Source organism: Ictidomys tridecemlineatus, chromosome 12 (assembly GCF_052094955.1).
Source record: "Ictidomys tridecemlineatus isolate mIctTri1 chromosome 12, mIctTri1.hap1, whole genome shotgun sequence".
Taxonomy (NCBI): Eukaryota; Metazoa; Chordata; class Mammalia; order Rodentia; family Sciuridae; genus Ictidomys; species Ictidomys tridecemlineatus.
In genome coordinates this window covers 112,989,528-113,015,841 of record NC_135488.1, presented here as the reverse complement: position 1 = coordinate 113,015,841, position 26,314 = coordinate 112,989,528, and the positions used below count along the sequence as shown (strand labels likewise).

General features: G+C 51.7%; 1 protein-coding gene and 1 long non-coding RNA gene across 3 annotated transcripts in view; both read left to right on the top strand.

Annotated features, from left to right (window-relative positions):
* Positions 1-3,693: 3,693 nt before the first annotated feature.
* The window catches only part of Lpin1 (lipin 1), an 83,805-nt gene continuing 61,184 nt past the window's right edge, over positions 3,694-26,314 (top strand). For both annotated transcript variants that reach the window (XM_040271300.2, XM_040271298.2), the window contains exon 1: positions 3,694-3,750. In XM_040271300.2, the coding sequence (XP_040127234.2) occupies positions 3,703-3,750 (48 nt within the window). In that variant the 5' untranslated portion in view covers positions 3,694-3,702. The remainder of the gene's footprint in view (positions 3,751-26,314) is intronic.
* Positions 6,744-9,014, top strand: LOC144369455 (uncharacterized). Its single transcript, XR_013429241.1, has 2 exons — positions 6,744-7,698; positions 8,694-9,014. It is a non-coding gene; the product is annotated as an uncharacterized LOC144369455 (long non-coding RNA).

Sequence of the window (26,314 nt, the reverse complement as noted above, 5' to 3'; positions counted from 1 at the left end):
TGTGCAAGAAAAGCCTTTGTCTCTGTTTTACCTCGTGTCTCCACATTTATCTGACCCTCCGTGGAACGGGGTTTTGCGTAACCCTGGCTACCACCCTCCAGAAGCCCTCTGGGAACGTCTCCCTCCCGCTGGGGCAACTGGAGCAAAGGTGGCTCTGGCCTGGCACTCCCAGGCTTGTAGTGAACAGTTTTTGCTCCTGGAGGCCCGTGCTTCAGGGAGCCCAAGGAACCCGTGGGTAGCTGGCCTCAGAACCCCAGGTCTAATCACTCCTGTCCTTGTAGAGACATGCACCCGGTGTGTGCACGCTACGGCCTGCGAGGGCACTCTGCATTCATAGGTGAGGAGGTGCGCAAGCTAGGCGATGTGATTTCATACGGGAGAGTGTCACTTTGCCATAAATACACACATACAGACACGTGTCAACCACACACAGAGGCACACGCTGTCCTCCAGGCAAACACATTCAGCCCTGCACAGTCAGACACGGTCACTCTGCCCCAGCACAGCCAGGTGCACAGAAATGCCAATCCCGTCTCACCTCACCACCCCAACACAACACCCCGTTCTAGCTACTTACCCCTCTGGGACAAACCGCTTCGAAACTTAGTGGCTCAAAACAACAACTCTGTTATCATAGCTGGCGATTTTATGGGTCAAGAATTCAGGCTGGGCTCAGCTGGGCATCTCCTGCAGCTCGGGGTGTTCACTGAGGTGACCCAGGGTACTGCCTGGTCAGTGGGCTCATCAGGAAAGACAAGGACAGCTCCCCTCACATGTCTGGTGCCTACCTGGGCTGGCAGGAAGGCAGGGCTCAGTCGGGACTGCTGGCAGGAGTCTGCTCGAAGCCACTTAGGGGTGGCATCTCCCTGGACTTGGTTCTCTCAGCTGGTGGCTGGTGTCCCCAGAAAGAGCATTGCAAGAGGCAGAGGAGGGTGCTGTAAGGCTCCTGGGACCTCAGGAGGGAGCGTCCACCTGTCCTGCATGTTATTAATAAAGCGAGTCCCTCTGGCTTGCCGAGATTCAAGGGGAGCTCATCAGTGGGAGGAGTCACAGAGAACTTGAGACCATCTTTAGTCCAACACTCACTCACACACACACACACACACACACACACACAGTCTACATAGCTCATGCTGACCTTCAGCCTTCTACTACTTTGTCTCCATCCTCTCCTTACATAGGAGAAGGTAGAGGCTTGGAGAGGACACGCACCTCTTAGTTAGAACCAGGGTTCAAACCCAGGTCCATTCCCGCTTCCTGCCAGGACCACTCACTGCCTGGTGCCTGGGGCCAAAAGTTGCCCCAGGCACCAAGAAGTTTTGTGCAAGAATTTCAAATGACAACAAAAAAAATAGTTGTGGGGTGGAATGAGATTGCTTTCTTCTCAACTTTGAAAAAAATGATTGTGGAAAGATAAAGTGTCATCACGCTTGGCGTTCTTGTGCTTAGACTTAACCTCTGAAATCAGACCAAAGCCTCGAGGGGTGCAAAGACATTACTCCCCTGTCAGTAAAAGCATGTATTTTGGTGTTTGATTTGAAATTTCATTTAAAATCGGGACCCAATTCCAGCAACGTGAGCGTAAGCTGCGGGCAGCCTTCCCAGTCTGCCTCATGAGTGCCAAGTCAATCCAACCATTGTCCACACTGACTGCTGGGGTGCTTGTGACTTTGTGGCCCTTGAAGAATTTGAGTCGGATGATCCAGGACATCTGTGTCCAAGTCGCATGCCTTCTTGCAGCAGGCCGGAACATTCCACAGAGCTGAAAGGGAAACGGCATCTGGATTCCAAAAAGTGCTTCAAATCCACGGTTTGGTTGAAACCACAACTTCACTGCCCTGTCGAGGAATTTCCAGATGAAGAAACCAGTTCCTTTGTCCTGCTCTCCCTCAAGGGTACAGAAGTGGGTGGGGTCCTGGAACACATCTGTCTTCTTTCTCAGGATCTGCCTCCTAGGGAAGTCCACCTCTTTATTTTGATGTGGTTCCAGGAGGACCCCCTCCCCCACATTCCCATTCTCCTCTCTTAGTTGATGATGCTATTGTCTAGGTGGTCGCCTGAGTCATCCTTAAAGTCTCCCTGTTCTTCACCCACCTGTCCAAATTGCTTGCCATGTCCCAATGGGGTATTCAGAGCTGCCCTTCCTCTCTGTCCCAGCTCAGCCCTGGGCCTGGCCATGGCCATCTTTTGCTGGAAGAACCTTCTGAATGGCCTCTTGGCCTCCAGCACAGCCTCCACCAAGCAGTCAGCGTGCTCCTTGTGGGATGCACACCAGGTCATCCCCCCATTCCTCTGTGTCTCCCTGTTGTATGCAGCAAGTGCCCTTGACCCTGCTCTGTGACCTTGACCCTGCTCGGTGAGTCCCCATGCCTCTGTCACCAAGATGGGGAACTCCAGGCCCTTCCCTGAAGGGACCCAGCAGTTCCCCTTTGGTCTGTTTTGGCCTCCTTCGAGGAGGACGTTCTTAAAGATTGATAAAAGGCCTGAGCTCCTCATGGGGCACACGGGCCTCAGCCTTGTGGTACCTTCTGTCCCCTCCCAGGCCCCTTGGTGTCCACCCACACATGCTGCGCTTTCCTCCAGACACGGGCCCCCTTGCTGCCTGGCTCACGTTCGGTGCCCCTTTTCTCTGCCCTTCTTCTCCTCCCAAGTCAAACTTAAGCAGCTTAGAAGGCACCTTCTGCAGGTGACACTGACATCATGTGTCCCTGCAGACAGAGGAATGGCTGCCCCTCCGTCCTGAAGTCCCTAGGGCATATTTGGAGGGGGCTCTGGCCATGACAAGCTCTTTCACTGTCTTCCTGCTGATGAGCAGATCATGAGTGACTCCTGCAGGAGATTCCCACCTTATTCCCTCTGAGCTGCCAGGGTCAGCAAAGCTCGTGGGCCTGAGAGCCACTCAGCCACTCATCTCACGCCCCATTGACCATCGGTCGGCCAGCAGCCTTGGGCTGGATAAGTGAGGCAGTCAGAGGGCGCAGTAAGTGGGCCCTGGGGTGGGGGTGGGGGACTACAGGCCCCCTTGATTCTGGGAGCTTCAGTGGCACTCCAAGCAGGTGTGTTCTGAGCATGATTTAAGGCCTAAGGCACAACTGGTCCCTGAGAAAGGGTTGGCTTAGCCCACACAGGGCAGCCCTCTGGGCAGAGCTAATGGGATTGGATGTGGGAAGGGACAGCAGGAGTCCTCGAGCTGATCCATGGCCAGGCTTCGCCCCTTAACCTTGTGCCCACATTCCGACCTCTAGTCCCATCATTCCATGCCTCCCAGCCTCCTGTGGAGTCACCAAGGGGCCCTGTGTCCTCTGAGAGGGCTGAGAGGAGGGAGGAGGAGAGATGAAGTGAGTTTGAAACTTGTCACCTGCCTGTGCAACCAAGGCTTCACACTCTGTGTGCAAAGAAAAGCCACCACATCCTTACTACTGATTTCTTTTTGAAAATTGAGACATAATTCAATTACCATAAAATTCACCATGTTAAAGGGCACAGCTGAGTGGTTTTATTCTATTTAACCCCTGCTATTAATTCCAGAGCATTCCCATAAATTTACTTTAAAAATCCTCTTTATTGTTCATTAAGTTCATTTTTTTAGCCCACTAAAGAAAAAAAAAAGAAGTGTAGATATGAATAGGGGTACCATGGGATGATTCAATACACACGTAGCACTAACTAACTTCTGATGTTTTTGTTTTCTAGATTCCAATAATGAGAGACCCTGGATGGATTCGAAATGTGTGGCCTTCAAACATTAATGTGAGTGCGATTGCTGTAGAATATCATTATGCTTTCACATTTCAACATCAATCAACTACCCCTGGCACAGTGCATTTCTGCTGTGGATCTCTGTAGCCTCCAAAGCAAGATGGCGCCCTCAACCCACGCTTTCCAAGTTGCTCCGAGCACTTTCTCCAGGTTTCGTAAACTCCCCATGCAGCTACAACACCTGGGCTGGTTCTAATCTCTGCTTCTTGTGGTCTGTACCCTGCCATTCCCAGATGTGATTTTGTCACCTCCCTGATTAAAAAGCATTCAGTGGCTCTCTAGTGCCCTTGGACTGGTTGCTCATGTCTAACAAGAGCCCAGCAGCTATTCCTGAGCCCGTCAAGGTCCATCTCCAAGTGCTGCTTCTTCCTCTTGTTCTCTTCTTAGAGGCCCTTGCCCAGGAGCTGGGCTTCAAGCTTCAGTAGCATTGCACAGGGTGCTGGGCCCATGGTCTGAAACCTACATCACAGATGGGGTAGGGAGGCTGTTGGAGCATCCAGCAAAGAAGTGGAAAAGCCCAAGGGCCTATTCGTCCTTCCTGGGGCCTCTCCCAAACCTGTGGATACAGAACAAAGGTGGCACTAGGCCTCTTCCCTGGAGAAGCTCACTCACAGGCTGGAGAGGAACTTATGAAAACATGGTGTAGACTAAGGATTTTCAGAGGAGCCTGAGGCCTAGAGTGGTGACCACTGGAGCGAGATGGGCCCAGAGGCTCTAGTTAAATGAGCTAAGCCAGGCCAGAGGACTGTGCCAGGGGCAGGAGTTCTGCTCCAGAGGGACAGGGATGGGTCCAATGGGAGACCTGGAATCCTGGCCTGCGGGCGGTTAGTGGCAGTTGGAGTGAGGGCCACCCTTTGGGAGGAGAAGGGCAGGAAGTTCCAGTAAGTGACCTGTCGTCCTCTGGGTGGGCGTGTAGGCCTGGCGGGCACGGGGGCTGCCCCCAGCAGCTTCCCATGGTGAAGTCCCTGTTCTCCAGACCCTGGTGCTGAAGGCACTACCTCCAGGTTTCCGGGCCACCACTGGCCCTGTGCAGGGCGATGGCTGCAGTGCGTGGGAGAGGCAGCCCAGGGGCCTCTGCTGAGGTTGTCCCTGCAAGACAGGAGGCAGGGGGCAGGGGGCATCTTCACCATCCATGACTGGGGAGTTGGATTAGGAGTCTGCCACCTGCACTGTGTGCCACTGAGAGAGTCGCCTGTCCTCTCAGAGCTCAGCTCCCGGGTGCAGGAGGCGTCCGTTCAGTCATCATCCTACAGTGCTGTACCCCAGCTGTAGCAGTAGGACCGAGTGACGTGGGTGACCGGTGGGTGTGGGGAGGGTTAGAAGGGTTTTCAGGGAAAGGCCTATTGACGAAGGCAGGCCTTGCGGGAGTCTCGGAAGAGCCCTGACCGTTGGCAAAGCACAGAGGTAAGGAACAGCATGGTGCGTCTGGGAGCTGGGCCCATGATTGGAGAGGGGAGCAGGGGAGATGAAGTCAGGGAGGAGGAGGAGGGCGCCAATGACCAGGAGCCTCAACTGCTTTTCTAAGGACCTTGGACTTATCCTTCAGATAATGGGGTAGGGGGACCTTGACAAGCAATGTCATGTCAGAGCTGCAGCCTGCGAGAGGTCGGGAGACCAGCCAGGAACTTGCTAGTGGCCTGGTTGTGTTCGGAGTCCTTCAGGATTATCCGCGTGCAGGTGGCCAGAGGTGGCCAGTCTGGGGCTGGGGCAAGGCCTGGTCTGTGAATACTGAGCTTCGGAGCCATGCTGTCACCCAGGGAGGGTGTGCCGCGTGCTGGTGGGTTTCCAGTCCAAACCTCCTTTTCTGGCCCAGCGTTTGATTGCTCCTGTTCTCCGTCATCTTCAGAAGGGAGGTCCATGGATTTTGAAAATGTTTGGTGTCAAGAAAGCCAAGAGGAAGGGGAAGTCCACCCAGAAGGAAAGGAAGACTCCAAGTCTCTCTCTGGTCTCCCTTCCTGGTTTTGGTGTCACTTGCCAGGCATCAGGGACACAGTGCAGACTGGGTCATGGTGGCTCTCTTCCAACGGCTCGCTGTGGCGGAGGCAGGGTGCGCGGGGGTGCCAGGTGACACGTGCCGTCTTGAGGTTCAGGGGAGCTGCTTGGTGCAGAGAGACCTGTGACGACTCCTCCATGAGCCGGAGGAATGTTTCGGGGAAGGTGACCTCGGAGACTTAGGTCAGTTTGAAACCTGGGGTTTGCAGAAACCCCAAGACCTACACGCTCTCCAGCAACCACACCTGACTAGTCCCTCCCGACAGATTCATGTCCTCTGGAGGACAAAGGCTGAGCCCCGGCATGTTCACAGGCAGAGAAACATGGTGGTTCAATCTGCAACACGGAAAGCAGCAGCAGTTCCCAGGTTATCCTGGCCCGTTACTTGAAACCAGATTTTGCCCATTTATTTTATCTTTTGTTATCTTTCTAGTTGAGAAAAGGACTGGGCCTGAATTTTAGTTTTCTCGTGCATTTTGTAGGGGGAGGATTTAGATTAATTTTTGAAAATTTTTATCCAAGTGACTTGTTGTTTGACTTCTGTAAGATCATCTAGGAAATGCTGGCTCACAGTGACAACCACATTGTCTGCTCCCACCCAGCTGACTGGCAGGTCTCCTTTGCCTGTTGCCCCAGGACTTGGCCTGACGGAGGCCCGCCTGATGGAGGCCAGCCGGTTCTCCAGCCTCACCACGAGGGCCCCTTCCTCCTGCTCTGACATTTATGCCCATCAGGTTTCAGCCTGCTGTGCATTCAGACTTGCCTTTCTTGTCTAGGGTGTTTGGGGGCTCAGTTATTCCACAGTGTGTTCTTCTTCATTTCTTCCTGCCCTTCTCCCTGACCTCCTCCAAAAAACATTGTACTCCAGCTGCTACTGTAGCCCATCGCTTGGAAACCATCACTTTACTTGTAGGCCCGTTAACTTATCATGCGATCCATTTCTTCTATTAGGATGATCATAATTTTCATACAGCTTTTAGGGTCATTTATTTATTTAACAAACCTTTTATAGTACTTACCATGTGATAGTTTTTTTTTTCCCTAGGAGTACTATAAATATTAATTAGTTTAAATCCTTACAACAATCTTATAAGTTCGTCCTATGATTATCTCCCTTGAGAGATAAGAAACACCCCAGAGTGGCTGAGTCACTTGCTCAAGGTCACACAGCTGGTAAATGGCAGGGCTAGAATTCACATCACACCTCTGGCTCCAGAGACATGCTCCTAAGCACTAGAATTGCTGCCTCTAGAAGAAGTTTCTGTTTCCATTTTTTGTTTCTTGCATTTAGTACTTGTATCCCGTTCTCCAGATCTTCCAGATTCTCTGCTCTCGTGCAGCAGCCTTTTCCTCCCGGCCTCTCCCCACCCAGGAGACCTCTCCTCCCTGCCTCCTCCTGGGTCAGCAGAGAGGTAATGGGAGCCCTCCCTACTCCAAGGTTGCCAGATGGAAGTTTTCTTCTTTCTGAGTTTACCCTTTTAAAATAAAGTAAAAGTGGGGCACATTTTCAGCACAGAAAACACAGGTGGGAGAGGTGTTTTTGAATCTTGCATGATGGACTCTCTTCTCTAACTTGGCTTCACGTGTTATTTTGTTAGGATTTCAGATTGGAGCCTACTGTTCCGTTTTCACAGAATTTTGGACACGTTGTTCCATGGCCTCCTGACAGCTAATGTTCCCTGGATGTCATCGGACTTTTGTTCCTTTGTAGGTGACCTTTGGCTTTGTTTTTTCCTGTCTGCAAGGGTTTGGAGTCCTCTGTCAAACCTTGGTGTCCTAAAGCCTCCTGTGCCACGCACTGGTCATTCCATTGACCTTCTCTTCTAATCTGATGCCAGCAGCTGAGCTCAGGAAGACCCAGGGCAGCGGTGGTGACCAAAGACAAGGGGTGCTCCTCTACCCCATCTGTCTCCTGTTGGCCAACTTCTCTGATTTCGTTCATTCCAGGTCTGATGATTGCTTCTTAACCTTCAACGTCCTTTGGTGGTGGTGGTCCTCTCTTTCTTGGTACAGCCATACTCTGTTTTGCTCTTGTGAACGATACATCTCTCCAATGTCTTTGAGATTCTAATTTGGGGGCTTCTTCTTACCCATTTCTCTCCGGTCACCTTGTCTCTGTCTCTTCTGGAGTCACGGCTCCCTCTTGTCTCTTGCCCTCTCTCTTTCATGAGCAGAACTTCCTCGCCCCTGGTGTCTGACTCTGTTCGTTCAGCACAGATGGGATCAGAGGGCTTCTTGGGGGTCTAACTGGCAGAGGCCACTCTGGAATAAAGGTCAGGAGCTGGCTGTCCTGCAGGGGATAGTCCCCACAGCGCCTGCTGGAGGTGGCACTGGGCACCCCCACCCGCTCTCGCAGCCCCTCCTCAGGGACTCGGGGGCACCCTGGGCTCCCCATTATCTCTTTGCTCCAGCTTTCTTTGGCCCTCACCTTGCAATCTGACTAAACGTCTTTCCCAAGGAGACGCCCGTCCTGGTCCCACACTGCTTTGCATTCTGAAGTGTCCTTGACATTCATGAGGTATCTGGTGTGAAGGAGTCTGGTGCCTGTTGGTCCACTCCACCACCCTGTCTGCCCTCCTGCCCTGTATTTTCCTTCCCTGCCCGGCCCTGGTAGTGAAGCCACCGTGCAGTTGTCTGGTGACAGTCATGTGTCCTTTATCTAGAAACGCACTGTGCTAGCTTGGCTCTTAGAGCCAGTTGCTTTTGAATCATTATCGCATGGAAGAGCGACAGGCACAGCAGAGTCAGACACAACAATACTGCATTTAATTAGAATCTTACATTGTACAGAGAGAATGGTCATTTTCTTTCCGTGGATCCTTGGGTTTTATGGAGATGCCCCAAGGCCCTGTCTTGTTGGTGAATAGGAGCACTGTGCCAATGTCCATCTCAGTGTCTAGTCCCGATTCTCCTCTTATCAATCCCTTCTTCTCCCACTCCAGGGAGTATCCTGTCCTGTGTCCTTGCCACCTGCTTCCTCTTGCTGGAGACACTGTGAATCTGCAGGGTCCTGAGCTCCTTGGGGCGGGAGTGTCTCCAAATCATTTACCTGCCCTGGCCCAGAACACAGGAAATGCTAAGACGTGGCCCACGACAAGAGCAGTGTCATCCTCAACACCAGAACACGACTCATCCATTCATTTTATGATGCTGAGTGTATTTTTAGTCTAGTTTATTTATTCATTTGCTTTTATGATGTTGAGTGTATTTTTAGTTTGTTTCTTATTATTTTTAATTACGAAGAATGTGTTTTTGCAACCAGATGTTATGACCTGTGATATGATATTTAAGCATCCATTTTAAAAATATTTGTTGAGCATCTACTAAGGGCCAGACACGGTGCTAGATACTAAAACAGAAATGGGCATTTCCCTCCCGCAGCCGCTGCCTGCTGGGGGGTAATCATAGACGTGAGCAGGGTGTCCGACTCCAGCAAGTACTTAGAATTCCAGATGTACCAGCAAGAAGTGCCCCACAGGGAGGGCCACGTCACTGGGGCAGTTAGTGATGCTCAAGCTAAAGTTGAAGAACGGGTGGCAGCTAATCCAGGGAAAAGGGAGAAGACTCTAGGTACAAGGCAGAGCGATTCAAGGCCCTGAGGCAGAGGGGTCGGGGCGGCACAAAGAAGGAAGGCCCCGTGCAGCTTGAGCTCAGACCCGGGGAGAAACCGCGGAGCCAGGGCAGCGGGGGCTTCCCACACTTGCTGGGATGTGTGGGGCCGGTGCAGGGGAAGCAGAGGCCTGTCCTCAAAAAGAGGGTCTCTCGTGGGTTCCGGTGCCCCAGGGTCTCCTGCAGCTGAGTTCGGCCCTAAGAGAACAGCCGCAGGCCGGTCCCCACCCCTCCCTCACCCCCTGCCTCTGCGTGGCCTCCCCTGGAAACCTGAGGGACTCTGCTGGTCCTTCATCTGACCATGCTGTTCTCTGCTCAGAGCTTGTGATGAACATGTCACCCACAGAGAAGGGAGGGAGGAGGAAGTGCCAGGGGGGTTGCTTTTTTAAAAAAATCAAAGGAATTCACATTAATTCCGTGTTCTGAAACCCACTCTGTAGAGGCGATTGGAGATGCCCTGGGCTATCATGGACCCCGATCCACAGCTGTTGTACTGTGTGTGTGTGTGTGTGTGTGTGTGTGTGTGTGTGTGTGTGTGCGCGCGCGCGCGCAGTGCCTATGTGTGTAGGGAGCTGTCCTGCTGGTCTCTTTGTCACTTTTCAGTGCTGGGACTGAGGTCCCCAGGTGACTTGTGCAGGTTCTCATGACAATGACAAAGAAAACAAGAACCCAGGTCTCCATTTCTCCAGAACCACAACCCACCCGGAACACCCCAACTCAGAAATACCTGAGGGTCCCCCCACCCTATATCCTGACTTCTGGGCGGCGCCAGGTCAGGGCGGGGGAACACATTTGGCTGAGGCCTGTGGCTTTAGTGTGGGGCTCTGGGACAGCCACTTCTCCTCTGTTGGTTTACAGGTGGAGCCTGAGGTCTGGCCCAGGGCAGATGTGAAACTCAGACCCTTTGGCACAGTCCGCTGCCCCCTGGCCCACAGGAAGGAAGCTCTGTTCCTCTGTGACCACCCACCACCGAGCCTCCTCAAGGGGGACGGGGGGTGGGGAGCAGCCAAGGGCACTGAGGCACAGCCAGATGGCACGCAGCTTTCAGAAGACCGGCTTCCCGTCTCCACTCAGGCCGCCTTGACTTCCTAGTTGCTCAGTGAGGAAAGGTAGTGCTTGACACAGAATTCTAAAATGGGTTTTGCACAAGTAAAAGTAATTCAATTTGGAAGACGAAAAGACGAAAAGGTGGAGAGAGCTTGTTCACTGAGTCAGTCTAGATCCACTTGCTGGACGGCGTTCAAAGCCCTCCGCTGCCCTCCCCCCAGGGCCCTGGGGGAGGTGGGAGCCCAGGACACTTCTCCCAGGCCGACTTACTTGCAGGTCTTTTACTTGGTCAACCCAAATCCAGACACCTTCATCCTTCAGATCCTTTGGGTCGACCGACAGATGCCATCTGTCCTGGCCGGCCCCCGACGTCGGGCCATCGCTTCATCTCCCGTTCCCGCTCCGGGTTTTCTTTGTAGCTTACACCTCTTCCGTCACTGTGTGGAGACTCTGGTCTCCCCTTTCCATCCTGTTCCAGACAGGGGAGCCCTCACTCTCCTGTCCGAGGTAGCATTGCCTGCACTGAGTGTGGTCAGGCCTTCAGAGAGGACCAGAGAGAACAGCTTGCTTTGTTTCAGGCTGTGACAGATGTGTGACTATGCGGCCCAATACCACAGGGTTGGGAAAATGCAAAAACTACGTGCATTTATTCTGCGGGGCCTAGCAGGGTGTGATGTAAGCTGGAATCCGTGGCCTGTTGAGTATGTTGGCTGGAGTAACACCCCTTCCCATCTCAGTAGAACATTGTCCCCTTTTGAGGATGAAGGTCATGATTGCAAAAGCAAGTGAATTTTTAAAATTTTATTAGTGGCTACCCATAATAGTTGGGTTCATTGGGACAAAATCATACATGCTTGGAGTTGGACTACAAGTGAATATTTTTTAATCTCCCAGATTTTGGTCCGGAAGGATTGGCATGACCTGGAGATATAGAAGCGCCTAGTGCTAAGAAGGAACGATTCATAAATATTTTAAATACAATAACATTCTGTTCACAGGATAACTGAATGTGCTAGATTTGCACATGACTTACTAAAAAGTGCTGTTGTGTGATGGCAAGTCAACAAAGCGACATTCAAATCCCCTGCTGTTACTAGAAACTACTGCCTTGCCTTGGAACATGCACACATCATTTGTGGGACTCGGCCCATCTCTAACCAGGGACAAAATCAGAAAGTCTCTTCCTGTAGAAACTCCTTCCTGTAAGAAATGCAGCTTTTCCCATCCTGGTTCAAAAGCACCACCCAAGGAGGGCCTGGGAAGGGGCCAGCGAGCAGGTCTTGCATCCTCGGAGCACCCAAAGAGCCGGCCCTCACCTGCAGGTTTGCAGAGAAGGAGGAGGGCCGAGGATGGTGAGACCTCCAAGTTTCCCCTTCTACTCTGATGGAATGTTCTGCGGGAGGCCCTCTGATCAAGCCCCAGGAAACCTGAGAAGAAACAGGTTTGCTCTAACCCTAAGCCTCTGCGTCAAGAAGAGGAAGAGAGGAGCCGGGGCTGTGCTTTGATCCTCGGGGAGAAGTCCGGGACTCCAGCGCTGGCCACACCCCAGCCGACTCCTGGCGCGTGTGCGGCAGTGCCGTCAGTTTTCAGAGGACTCCATCACATCTCTGCAGTGACTTTCCATTTTTGCGGCTGTTTATGAAGTTTCCATGTGTAGTTGATGGGGTACTGAACCCACCAGTGTCTCCGCACCTCTCGCCGTCTCCCTCTCCGGCCTTGCAGACGTAGCTTAGTTTCCTTGGCCGTGAAGCCTTTCCTGTCCACCACCATCCGTCCCAGGACTCCACACAGGCTGTACCGGACGCCACCACAGGTCCAGGCTCTGCAGAGACCAGCGTGGTCATCCCCCCGCCCCCGCGCTGGGGTGCAGTTTTCTGGGATCAGGAACCTAGGTAGCCCGCGGTGACGCCAGCGAGCAGCTGGCTCTCAGGAGAGGCCTTGGCCCCAGCACCGGCCAGGCCTGCTGTGAATCTGGTGCTGCTTCCTGAGTCCTGGTCCCTTCTTTCTTTCCTCCAAATGCTGATGTCATAACCCCAGTGGGGACATCACAATCTTGCCACCAAACAATGAGGTTTTTTTCCTGGAGCTCCTGTGGAGGGATGAAGGAGGGGGAGGTGGAGGGGACGATGGGAGGGGAGGGGGTGGGCTGAGGGGCAAGGTCGCGAGGAAGGAGAATGAAGGGCAAGACCCGGGACACCAGCCACGCCTGCCCTGGCCACGGCCACAAAGGGGTGGCCCAGCCTGCGGTAAACTAGAGGACCACGGCCGGGAGGGCCGGGGACCAGGAGACCCAAGCGCCCCCGGAAGGCCTTCCTATGGAGTCAGCGAAAGCCGAGCGGGGTCTCCCCCACACGCCTGCCAAATCTCTCCTGGCAACTAAGGTACAGCCAAGCGGGGAGGGTGGACCGAGGACGTGGGTCAAGACTGTCCCCCTGCAGGCTTCTTGCACAGATTCACGGAAGAGGACAGTGACTGAAATGTGGGGGAACTAGAGAGAGCCCTCCAAAGCAACTTAGAGTTTCAGTTCCACCCTGTCCTCCAGAACAGGAGCAGCTTTGAGAAACAGGTGACATCTGGGCCTGGTCCCTCCTCGGTCCCTGTTCCCCGGAGCCGTGGCTCCTGTAGACTGAGCACCATTGGCCACGCACAAGTCGACAGCGCACAGGCCCAGAGTGGGTAGGGAGGCTGAGGCAGGAGGACCAGGAGTTCTGGGCCAGCCTGGGCCACGTGGTGAGACCCTGTCTCAAAAAAAAAAGGAAGTGCTGGGATGTAGCTCAGTGGTCAGGCACTTGGAACCAGAGGCAGGCCCGGGCTCCTCCCTAGTAGGAGGGAAAAGAAAGTGTTTAGAGGAAGTGCAGTTGCACGGGCATCGGGACACCAGGCTGTGCCTTCTGATCTGTTTCTGGGCTGGGCCAGGGTGGTGGCCAAGGGCGTCTCCACACACAGTTCCTGAATCTCTTCTCAGCTTCATTTGTGGATGACCGTGGGGAAAAAAAATGAAGGTTCAGTTCTCCCGAGTCCAGAAGGACACTTGGGGGAAGCTGCGAGGGCTCTCCTTCCACGGCGCAGTCAGGACGCACGCCCTGTGGGGAGTTGGCCCGCCCCATCTTGAGCCCACAGGCTTCAGAACCATTCACTGGCTGCTCCCACTTAGCTCCTAGTGGTTCTCTGGGGCCTTCAGGGAAAGACACTGGCTCCTTGGGCTGCAGCTACTTCCCAAAGTAGCTGCTCAACAAACTCACAGGGCTGCTGGGTCACCCTCAGGGCCAATCCTGACTGTGTTGAGAGCCGGCAGCCCTGGGGGGTGGCTCCACCTCTCCCCTGCCTCCTCTGCTCATCCCTCTGCTCAGCAAATACTGTGCCTGTGCGTCTGGCTGTCTTCCCAGCCCCCCCCCCCCCCCCCCGCCAGCTCCCCAAGTCTTTGGGTCTGAACTGATGGTTTGACATTAAGCTAACATGCTCATGTGGACCTGGTTGTCTCTTGAGCCTTTTTAAACTAAGCAGCAGTTGATTCCGATTTTTATCAGTTTTCCGACTAATGCACTTCTTCTGTCCTAGGATCTAAGCCAGGAGCCCTCATGCATTTGTTTGCTGTGCCTCCTTGGTCTCCTCCTGTCTGCCACAGAGCCTTGTTCTTTCCTTGTCTTTCATGATCTCTCTCCCTCTCTCCCTCCCGCCCTCCCTCCCTCCCTCTCCCACTCTCCCCCTCTCCCACTCTCCCCCCACCCTTCTTCTCTCTCTCTTCGTGGTACCAGGTATTGAACCCAGTGCTTTGCACACACCAGGCAACCATTCTACCACTGAGCTCTAACACCAGCCCTGTTTATTTTAAGACAGGCTGGCCTTGAACTTGCCATCCTCCTGCCCCAGCCTCCAGAGTGTGCCCTCGCACCAGGCTGATCACACTTTTGAAAAGCACTCACCAGCTACTTTATTAGAAGGTGCCTCATTTTGGGTTTGCCTGATGTATTAGCATAGCCAGGTTCAAGTTATTGTCTATTCTGGGGAAGAAAGCCACGGAGTCCAGGGGCCCACTGTAGTGCATCTGGATGTTCACCCTCGTCCTCCGGCAAGGGCATGTCTGCCAGGAGTTTCCACTGTAAAGTAATTTCTCCTTGTAGTGACCATCTTGAAAGGAATATCTGGAGACTGTGAATACCCTGCTTCTCCTACCTTTGCCCACCAACCTTAGCTTCTGCCAGCGAATCCCACCTGCAGCAGTTGTAACCGCGGCAGGTTAAAGGGGAGTTCTCTTTCACTCATTCTTTCTACACTTATTAATTGAAATTCTTTAAGGCAGGGTTGTATCTTTATCATTTATTTGAAATTGAGTTATTATATCAATAAGGATTCATGGATTTTAAATTGGCTTGGGTTGTGATCCAACGGTGTTACTATCAATTTTGTTAGACAAGTTCAACTTTGGTAACGTGGGGTGCTTACAGGTTGGCGCCTGTGCACTTTTAATACCCTTGCCCATATTTAGGGGGAGGGGCATTCCTTACTTTCTGGTAGCACAAAATCCTCCAGACTTTTTCTTGGGATTTTTTCAACTTTCACCCTGGAATCAGTTAGTCTTCTGGCAAATCCTTTTATTGGAAAATGGCATTTAGAAACCAAGATCTGATAGCAGTGTGCTCACGGCCACCGAGGTGTCACTGTTGCTCATCACTCCCAGGAGACAGAGCTAGGGAATGTATGCATGGAGTGACCCCTGCATGCACCTGTCTCTACCTCGCCCTCATCTATCTATACTCAAAAAACAAATGAGTCCTCACTGACTCCCATTCAGACAAGGAAATTCTAGTCTTTCCCCTTTCCTTATTGTAATTTCTTTCACTCAACAGCAATAAACCTTGTTCATATTATCTACAACTTATAACCACCTGTTTTCTTTTGTTGTTGTTGTTGTTATTGACGAACCTTTATTCTTTATATGTGGTGCTGCGGACCCAGTGCCTCGCACATGCTAGGCAAGCACTCCACCACTGAGCCCCAGCCCCAGCCCGTATAACCACCTATTTTCAACCTTATTACCTCTCAGAAAGTAGCTCAGAATTACTCACCCATAGCCCTGTCAGAATCACAGTTATGGATTGGAGCAAGTGTTTGTGTTTGGGTCTCTTGTTAGCCTGATGGTGTCCAGTCAAAATACTTTCTGCCTGTTACTTAGGTCGGTTCCTATCTTTTCCTTCCTGTAGTTATGTCAGTCATCCAGTTAGACTCATTTGCCAGTCCACACTCCTCCTGTATTCCTACATCCTGTTTGATTTTTAAAAAATTGCAAGTAGTAATATTCTTTGCAGTGTACAGTTATATGAGTTTGGGCCAATTCATAGAGCAATGTCTGCACATCAGAGTTTGATGTCCTTATATTTAAGATGGGTTTCCTATGGATAGTACATAACCAGGTCATGCTATTTACGTAAGCTTACGATTTCTATTTTTTACCTGGAATATTTAATGTAATTTATTTTTTAATATGGTGGAATTTAAATCCATCTTAACTAGCTCTTTTCTGCCTGTGTTATATGTTCTTTGTTTCTTTTTTTCCATCTTTTTCTGCCTTCACTTGATTTAATTGAATACTTTTTTATGATTCTGTTTTGTCTCATTGTTGACTTATTATTTGTCTCTTAAGTGATTTTAGCGATTGCCCAAATGCTGACAACTTACAACTGTATTTACAATTTACCTAAAAGCATGGCTGTAGCACTTTATGTTTAGGATGAGTACCTTACAGCAATATGTTCCTAAATCTTTCCCCCTATCTTTCCTGCTTTTTTCTTTCACATGATCCCTTGCCAGACAAAGCAGTGCTGTTATTTTTGCTTTAGACAGATGATCGAAAAGCTATGGCAGAGGGGCCAAAATCTGGTCTGCCACCTGTTTTATCAATAAAGTTTTATTGGAATGAAGTCAAGTCCATTTGTTTATACATCATCTATGGCTGTTTCTGTGCCATAATGGCACAGAGATGTGTATTTGCACAGACATGATGTGACCTGCAAGTCTATAATATTTGCTAGCATTCTTACAAAATTTCTGATGATGATTTGTATCTTGTTTTTCATGGTAATTTGCTTTGTCTGGCAGCCTTAAAGATTTTCTCTTTCCTCTTTTTTTTTTCTTGGTACCAGGGATTGAGCCCAGGGGTGCTTTACCACTGAGCCGCATCTCCAGCCCCCTTTTGTATTTTATTTTGAGACAGAATCTTGCTAAGTTGTTCAGGGCCTTTCTAAGTTACTGAGGCTGGCTCTGCACTTGCAATCCTCCTGCCTCAGCCTCGGGAGCCACTGGGATTACAGGCATGGACTCCTGTGCCCAGCTTCTTCTATTTTGAGTAGTTGGAATATGACATTGCATTCTCCCTCTCTCTTTCTGTGTTGATTTTTATCCAGCTTGGTTGTTTTTGTAGTCTCAGCTTCTTGGATATGTGGTTTGGTGTCTGTCATTAATTCTGGAAAATTTTTATTTTAATATCTCTTCTGTCCTTCCTTCTCTCTTTCTTCCTTCTCAGATTAACATATATATATATATATATATATATATATATATATATATATATGTATATATAATGTATATGGTATATAGAAATACCATTTAATATTGGCCCACAGCTCTTAGATGGCCTGTTCTTTCTTTATTTTCTAATCATTTTTTTCCCTCTCTGTTTTGGTTTGATTAGTTTCTGTTGCCTTCAGCTTCACTAATTCTTTCCTCATTATGCTAGACTACCGATGAGTCCATGGAAAATCTTGTTCCTCTTTGCTGGCATGCTCTTCATTTGCAACATTTTAATCTGACTCTTACACTTTCCTTGTCTCTGTTGAAGGTGTTTTTATGACCTTGCATATTATATATGTGATCTGGTCTGGAGCAATGTAAACCTAATGCACCAGGGGACTCGGTCTATTAATCCTAGTTTTTAAAAATATCCATGTCAGGTAGCTCCCACCAGGTCATATCTTCATCTGGTTCTTATCACTGCTGCCTCGTGGAAGTGTGCTATTCTCAACCTTTCATGTGCCCCGTGACTTTTTCTTGAAAGCTGGACGTGGTGAGCAGAACTGCAGGACACAGGTAGTTTCTGTCTCTGGAAGTGGCCCTGTGTGGCCTTCTGGTGGGCCTTTAGTGTGGGGCGGCGTGATGTCAGGCAGGAGTTGGGTTGGTTTCAGGCTCATGGCTGCAGTGGTCATCCTCAGTGAACCTCAGCTTTCAGATCCCCGTGGAAACACCCTGTGTATTAGGGTGGAGTTTGGTGTGTCACAGAAATGTGTGCGCGACCCTCGCTGTGGCCTGGCCCTTTCCCTGTTCCTCGTCTCTGCACGTTACTGTTCTGTCACTTGTGGGAGAGCAGCGAGCAGGAGCTCTCTGTGGTCCTGATAGATGCTCCAGAAGGCAGACTCGCTGGCTCCAGGAGGTCTGACTTCCTCAGTTCTGTCCCTTAGCAGCAGATTTCATAACTACCATGATTTAGATTTTTTTAAAGAGAGAGAGAATTTTTTAATATTTATTTTTTATTTTTTGGCAGACATAACATCTTTATTTATTTGTATGTGGTGCTGAGGATCGAACCCAGCGCCCGTGCATGCCAGGCGAGCACGCTACAGCTTGAGCCACATCACCAGCCTTAAAAATTTTTTCATTTGTTCTTTTTAGTCATACATGACAACAGAATGCATTTTGATATACATACATGGAGTATAATTTAACTACCTGCATGTGATATTTTGCGATATTTGTAACAGCTTTGATGTGGTATAAAAGTATCTGTGATTTTTGCTGCTGGTGGTGATGCTGGTCACATACTCAGGTAATACTATTGCTGCTTATAATCGAAAGAAATACTACTAAAGTCCAGCTAGAAGTTAGTGAAATTAAAACATCATTTCCCCACATTCAAGTTCATAGACAGTTTTCTATCTACTGAGCCCCTGGACTCCTAGTTAAGACCCCTCTAATATAGACTGACCTAGCCTTGAAGTAAGGGACCATCAGACAGACCCAGGATTTATTCCTGGCTGCCTGTGTGACATTGGACATTCTGCCTTACCACTATGACATGTATTTCTCCATTAGTAAATAGAAATAATAAGAGTGTTAATTAATGAGATCACCGAGAAATCCAAAAGGATTAGATAATGTCTGTGAAGGATTCTGAAATGCCAGTCCATAGCAGGGTTCAATTAATAAGCGTAAGCTCTCTTTATAGGTGGATGTCAGGCCAGGCGGCCACCGATAATGACAATGTCGAAATAACAGTCCTTCTGGTTGGGGTCTGCTGCAGTGTGGAAATGGTAGGTATCTGTACCCCAAAAGATCATATGCCAGAATCTTGGCTCCCGGTGTATCTGTGTGGCAGGTGGGACCTAGTGGGAGGTAGTCAGGTCACCAGGGACGTGTCCTTGGAAGAGGTCAATGCTGGTGCCCTGGATAGAATAGGTCTTGCAGGAGTGGGTTGTCCTGCAGCAAGGCTACCTGTGTCTGCATGTAGCTGTTTCCCTTTCTGCTTCTCCACCATGTGGTGCCACAAAAAAGGGGCCCAGGTCAGAGGCTGAATGACCAATTGCTCCATCTTGAACTTTCAGCCTCCAAAACTGTGAGCTAAATTAAGCTCCTTTCTTTACAAAGCTCTCAGCCTTGGGTATTTTGTTATAGCAACAGAAAGTAGACTAATACAGGGTCTTGAGATGGATATGATTTGTGCTAACTTCCACTCTGTAGTGAAATGTCTTATAATCTGAGAGTGAGTATAAACCTTTAGCTGAAAATACACGGAAGACCAGTCATAAGGGATTTTGAAATGTATTGTCCTAAAGACAATAACCAGAATTCTAAGTGTCCATTTATGTGAGCGAGTTGTGTGTGTGCGCCTGCGTGTGTGTGCAGATGGCAGTTCCAATCAATATTTCAACATGTGTTTTAAAGGAAAGCAGAGGGTCAGGGATCAGGAGAGTGGCTGGTGACAGTGCTCATCCTTAACAGTTTCACTGCCCTTCCCCTAAATGTGCCTTCTCCAGTCAGCAACACACACCCCACCTCCCTTCAGTCTGCAGCCCTCAGTGTTCCCCGAGCACGCTCCCTGGGGTTCCTACCCCCTTCTCCTTGCAGATTCTGGGAAGCTGCTCAGATCATCTGGCTTTACGGTAGCAGTATGTATGATTACGAACACACACACACACACACACACACACACACACACAGAAGTTGGTTCACACAACCACCTGTGCACACACTGCAATGGTCCAGCAGCATGACTCTCCCTACGCTTCTTTTCTTACGAGAGGAGGAAGCACAGCTTAAACCCAGGGACGCTTAACCACAGAGCCACATCCCGAGCCCTTTTTATTTTGAGGCAGGATCTTGCTAAGTCGCTGAGGCTGGCTTTGAACTTGCAATCCTCCTGCCCCAGCCTTCTGAGAGGCTGGGATTACAGGAATGCATTACCCCGTCCAGCTGGAAATCACCATTTAAAGATCAAACTGAAGTTCAGAGTGCTTAAGTGTCTTGAACAAAGTCACACAGCTGGTGAAGTGACAGGGCAGGGTCATAAAGCCATTTGTCCTGATTTCAAATCCTTTGTTCTTTCTATTATGCCATCCTTGATATTCTAACCAGTTTTGTGTGACCCTGCAGAATGGGGAAGAAGCAGCGGTGCGGGGGTTGAAGGCATGTTCTCCCCCGACCCAGGTTTTGTCCCGTCTGGCAGGACACATCAACATGGGCAGCGAACCTAGATGGGGAGGAATGAAGGGACAAGAGACACGAAAGGTGACAGCAAGACAAAAGTTCTGATCAAGCTGCAAACTTTTATTGTTCACAGAGGGGTATTTATATGCTGGGGATGGGGAAGCTCTCAGCAAGTGCTGGATGTGGGTGGGTATTCATATGCTGGGGATGGGGAAGGTCTCTGCAATTGCTAGATGTGGGTGGTAAAACTGCCAGCTGCAAGATGTCTGATGATCCTGATAACCGCAGGATGTTCCAGGGAGATAGGTAGCTGCAGGATGCCTTCTGGGCAGGATGTCTCCCAGGGGGCTGTCAGGCTAATCTTTGAAGGAGAATTTCCTTCTAGTCCCGACAAGGTTTCAGTCAGCTGTGGAGAGCTCCAGACACAAGCAGATGTCCCTAAGGATGGGTGTGAGCCAGCAGTACTCAGTTCTTCATGGTGAAGGATGTTCTCATTTGGGGCATATCTAGTCCCTTTGGCTCTCCTTCCTGCTGTAGAGCTGACAAACGACTACATCATGCGGCATTATAGATCTTAACTGTGCAGAGGTCCCTCTGCTGAACCATTCCGGGGGCTGAACAAGTACCCTGGGGCTGGCTCAGATGTCCTAGCACCTGTGAACAGGTGGCACAATGTCGTCTTTGCAAAACCTGATTTTCTTCGGAAGCCAGCTTCGCTCACTGGGGCCAATGGCTGGATTGCTCCCTGACGGATGCCTGAGCTTTGTGTTTGGGTTTTGCAGCGTCTTGGCGAGCCCACAATAGGGACTGAGCAGCAGCCTGCCTTCAGCACAGGTGGATTGGATTTGCAGCTGTCCGGATGTCCTTTGGGCCACAAGCGTCTCTTCAGGTCTCTTCAGGTCTAGGAAACTGACTCGGTTCAGGTTGTTAGAACAAATACCGCAGACGGGTGGCTTCATGAGAGAAACTGGTCTCTCCCAGATCTGGGGGCTGCAAGTGCAACTGAGGCTGCCAGTGTGGGCGCCTGCTGACGGGGCCCTCCTGCATGTAGACCTGCCTCCTCGCTGCGTCTTCCTGGCAGACAGCTCTGTCCTTATAAGAGCACTCACCCCACCACGGGGGCTCCCTCCTCGTGACCTCATCTAACCCTGATGGCACCAGGCCCTGCCTCCTGATGCCATCACGCTGGGACTTCAGGCTTCAACATGGATTTGGGGGGAACGGACACTGAGTCCACAGCAGATGCATTTCTCAGTAGAAGCTCAAAGCAATTCCAAATATGTTTTCTTCTGGGGCACATTCTGGTGTGGACTTGCCAATGACTAAAACATTAGAAATTTAGAAACAGCACCTGTAGTCACTGTCCCAAGTCCCCCATGTGGCCCCATCCCTGCACTCCATCTCTTCTCCCAGGTTTACCCTTCCCTTGGCTAACTCTGTGATCCGGCAGGCCTCTGCTCTGCTGTGGCTGGATACTTATGTCCTGCCAAATAGTTGGAACAGCATCCTTGGGGTCTGGCAAAGGAGGTGCTGCTCAGGACAAGGTCGTGGGAAGGTGGGAAGAGCCCGAATTCCACCAAGCCAAATGCAGACGTGCAAACCTGAAGCACGTACCCAAGTCACAATTTCCCGGGTGACAGCGTGGTTCCTAAAAGTCACTTGGGTCCTGCAGTGTACTGAACGGCCATGGCCTTGCTGAGCGTGGAGTCATGCAGCTGCTGGGGATGGCCACTCTGGCCCTGTTGGGAGAGCAGGGACATTTGCCCTCTTGCCTTTGACAGGCAACTGGACAAATATCTGGAACAACAGTCAGTGCATGTGGGACAACAGGTGGTGCAGGCCAGTGATTCCTGGGAGAAGAGAAGCAAACCAGGGGAGACTTACCAGGGCACCTGCTCAGCAAGGAGAGGCAGCCAGACCGTGCCCTGAGGGCTTGCTGAGTTCCAGAGACAGGCTGGAGTTCAAGGCCAAGGCAGCTGGACCTGCAGGCAGAGTTCAGGAAGCTGCAAGGGGAGTGCTGGCCTCCACAGGAACAGGAGGAAGCCACCACAGAGCGGATCAGAAGGGGGAGCGAGGTGATATTTGCGGAGAGGTGAGGGCATGCACCTCCTCTGTGCTGCACAGCCACGTCCCTGGCTTGGTGGCAGTGGGGGAAGAGTTTGTGTTCCAAGAATCCGAGAATCCTTTGATCCTCTTCCTTTTAAAAGGAGGAGCCCGGCCCACCTTCCCCAGTGTGCTGGACTTGCTCACTTGCTTCCAAATGAGGGAGCCTGGCGGCAGGGACGGTGGTGAAGGGCCCTGTGGCTTCCACTGTGCCCTGTCTTGGGAAACCAGAAGTAGCCCCATGGAGAGGTCCACGTGGCGTGGAGCTAGCCCCTAGGGTCAGCTGTCTTGGAAGCAAGTCCTCCAGCCCAGCTCTGGCCACCACCTTGATGGCAGCCTCAAGAGACCGGGTGTGAGAGCCACCCAGGAGGGGTGTTCCTGGGTTCCTGGACACTAGACCACTCTAGACCACTCGGGCTCAGCGCAGGGGGCACAGGTGAGGGCAGGGAGGGTCACGTGGTTCTGCCCGAGAACAGTTTCTGCCCCTCAGGGGACTCCTGCCGGGTGCTGCTTTGTTTTGTGGCCTGTAAGAACGTCCTGCTCTTACCCCTGGTCACAGGGTTAAATTTGGGGCACAGAAAAATGGAAGTCATCTTCCCAGAGATGCCAGTGAGAAGCCAGCTAGATCCTTGACTGTCCACCAGAGGAAGGGAGTCAGGAGCCCGCTGCCCTCTTCCCTGAGCAGCGGCTGAGAGGCCACGTGGCCCAGACAGACAGCCAGGCCTGTCCTTAACCGGGTTTCAGACTTCTTTAGCAAGCTCTCAGAGGTGCTGTACCCCATTTGCTAATTCTCCGTTTGAGGACAAATCTTCCTCGAGCCAGGGAGGAGACAGGCCTGGTCAACAGCAGGAAGACCTTCACAGCTACCCAAGGGGAGCCCTTGACAGTCTCCTGGCAGGCGGACCAACAAGGGCCCCAGAGTCCTGCCCCAGCCGTGCCACCAACTGTCTGAGAGAACCATGGTAGACTGTGAGGCAAGCGTGGTCACTTTCATCCTCCAAGGACGGCGAATGAGAAAATTCTGTGCCTGGTGTCGTGTGGCCACGGGTAATTTGTGAAGTGTGAGCTGCCGGGAGTGAAGACCACCGCCGCTCAGTGGGACACAGTAGGAACCTCATTGGTGGGCACAGCCAGCCCAGCTGTGTCGTATCCCTGTCATCTGCTGAGGTGCGGTGACCTCTGGTACCAACAGTGTGATTTGGCAAGTAGAACAGAATGAACGGCGGAAACCGGTTCTAAAAATACAACGGCTCCGTTGTCGGTGATAAGTCTGTAAACATGAGTGGGGAGAGCCGAGCTGGGAAGTGACAGGGACGTTCTCTTGCTTGTCACTTGGTCCCAAACCCTGCTGAGGAGGCTGAGGCTTAGGCAGCACCTGCCTCACACGGGCTGCGCTGGACTTGACCTCCGCTCTGTGAGCCCCAGACTCGCGCATCCCACCAGGCTGCCCGATGGTCATCGGAGGCCACTGGAGGCCAGGCGAGAACAAGGCCAGGCCCTTGCAGGAGACGGCAGAGTCCCCACGAGCTTCAGGAAAACAAGCCAAAGCATTTTCCTGTGGCCTCCTTGGGCTGGACGGGGGTCCATGGGGAGCACGTCTTGGCTACGGTCACCCAGCTGGTCTCTCGTGGCTGACCCCAACCACAGGCAAGAGTCCCACACAGTCCTGCCACGAAAAGAAGCAGTGCTGAGCTCAACCCACCGCGTGGGATGGGGCTCGAGGGGACGAGGAGAAGCCTGGGGTGACACCAAGTCTCTATGAAGCCTTTGATAGCAGGAGAAGTGTGGCACAGGTGGGCTTTCTGGCCTGGGTTCTGCTACTGGCAGGTGGCTTTGGTCACCTCTCTGCCTCAGTGTCTTTATCAATAACAGGGGACTCACCGCAGTACACACCTCTGAAGGTTGTTTGTGAGGAACTCACATCCAGGCGACGGCCTTAGAAAGGCGCCTGGCTTAGGGGAAGGGTGACCAAGTGCTGGTGGTCACCCTCGTCACCCTTGTCACTGCTCAGGGCTGCCGGTCACCTCTCCGACCCCAGTTTTCCTGTCGATGAAGGAAAACTCTTAAGCTTCTCTGCCTCTAGCTCTCATCTGCGGAGCTGCTTTCTTCTTGGCCCTGAGGAATGTGAGACCAGAGGCCATCGGCTCCCGGCTGACCCTCACACCTGTTGAACAAGGTCGCAGCGACTTAGGATGAATGCCTGGGGACAGAGGGAGGATTCTGCACCTCCTGGGGCTGGCACTAGCAGCCACTGTTCCTAAGCAATGGGATGGTCTTGTCCGGGTCTTATTGAGGGTCTTCTCCATGTCCCCTCCCTTGTGCCTTTCTCCTCTCACGCCCCCGCTCTGTGTTCCAGTGCTGCTCATGATGAATCTTGCCCATGTGACCAGAGAAGGCACGTAGCCCCTCTTGCTTGCTCACAAGGAGAGAGAGCCCCGGGGCTTGCTGTACTGTCCTCCCTCCCCATCCCTGCGCACCAGGGACCATCACAGGTCTTCCTTCAGCCCTTGCCCACCCAAGACCGTTTGTCCCATGACATGGCTGACCCTTTGTTAATTCTGCTGTTTGATACCTGGCCTAGATTCACCTAAATTTGTGCCTTTCAGGCCACCAATTTCCCCTGAATCCTCCTTCCTGGGGACTTCCCCAGTGTGAGAACTGCCCAGACTGTGCATCCACGGAGGACAGGCCGCAGGTCTGGTCCGCTTTCTCATGCAGCCTCAGTGTCAGCACAGGACCCACGGTGCTGAACCAAGTACAGGCACGAGTGAGCCTGTGGACAGTGGCTTCTCCTGTGTGGATGGTGTGACATGTGTCCCACTGGGCAGGGGTTACCACCCAGGTGCCAGGGTGAGCCCTCATGTCTCTGTTCTGAGCCTCTGGACATTCTGCGCCAGTGTGTGTGGGTCCTATGAGTCCCGACTGCCCAGTTTGTGGCCAAGGGGGGCACATGTGCTGTTTAATCCGTGCAGCTGTCGGGATTATTGCTGAACAGCGGGAACTTTGGATGACAATTGCTCTAATGAAATTTCTATTGAGAATTGTCCCTTGTGAAATTGAGTTACATGAGTAAGAATAAATAGGCAGAATCCTTACTGGGGCCTCCACCTGGGAAGGAGACAGGACAGAGATTTACTGGGCGCCTGTGGGGGCTTAGGGACGCTGCCCCAAGGAGTGAGTGCCCAATTCTAAGGGTGCTCCTGGTGTCGCTCAGGGTGGGTAAGGAGGAGCCTTTGGCATTTGAAGTTAAGGTGGGACCTTCTAATGTCACAGGCCCAGGCCCAGGTGCATTGGCCTTTTGTTCCTACTGTCTCAGGATGGACTGCAGGGGCCTGCCTGCCAGGACCCCCACCCATGGCCAGTTGTCCGTCCCTTCCCTTTATCTCCCTGAGACTTCTCTTGCCTTCCCAGATGGCTGGCTCTCATCTCTGAGCCCCACCCTGCTTCTGGGGTGGGCCTTTGGACAAGCCCAGAGTGACTGTCCAGACCTCAGTGCGTGTGTTCCTAACATTCCCTCTCCCTGGATCACCCTCTCCTCCTCCTTCTCCCTCAGGAATCACCCTGTTCAGCCAGCCCCACGTGGGGTCATATCCCGTCTTGGGTGGATTTCCGGATTTCCTCTTAGAGCTGCTCTGTTCGCACCCACCCCCAACTCCGCCCTAGTGAAATGGCACCGGGTCACTCCCAGTTCCCACTTTGTTCTTAAGGGCCCCAGCAAGGGAGTGCCTGTGATGACGTCACCTCTTTGGGGGCCCTCAACCATGGACTGGCCCATAACGGGTATATTTCTTGGAGCAGAATTCAGTGTCCCTTCTTTGAGATCCCTCTGCAGGGGCTTTTACAGAGCTAACTGGCGATGCCGGAGTTGGGAGGAGACAGGCAGTTGTTCGCCCAACTACGGTGGCCCTTGGAAGAGGGACGCTCACCCTCGTGCCCACTGCCCAGGGATTCCGGGTCAGGTGGTAGAGCCCTTCAACTGTGCAATGGTTGATTTAGGAAAGTTCAGAGTTCCCAGGATACTACAGCTGTTGTCACCAGCTGAAAGAGGGCGGGCGTGGCTTTCCAGTTAGAAGGAAGAGGCTTGGTCTGTGTCCTCTGAGGAGAACAGCTC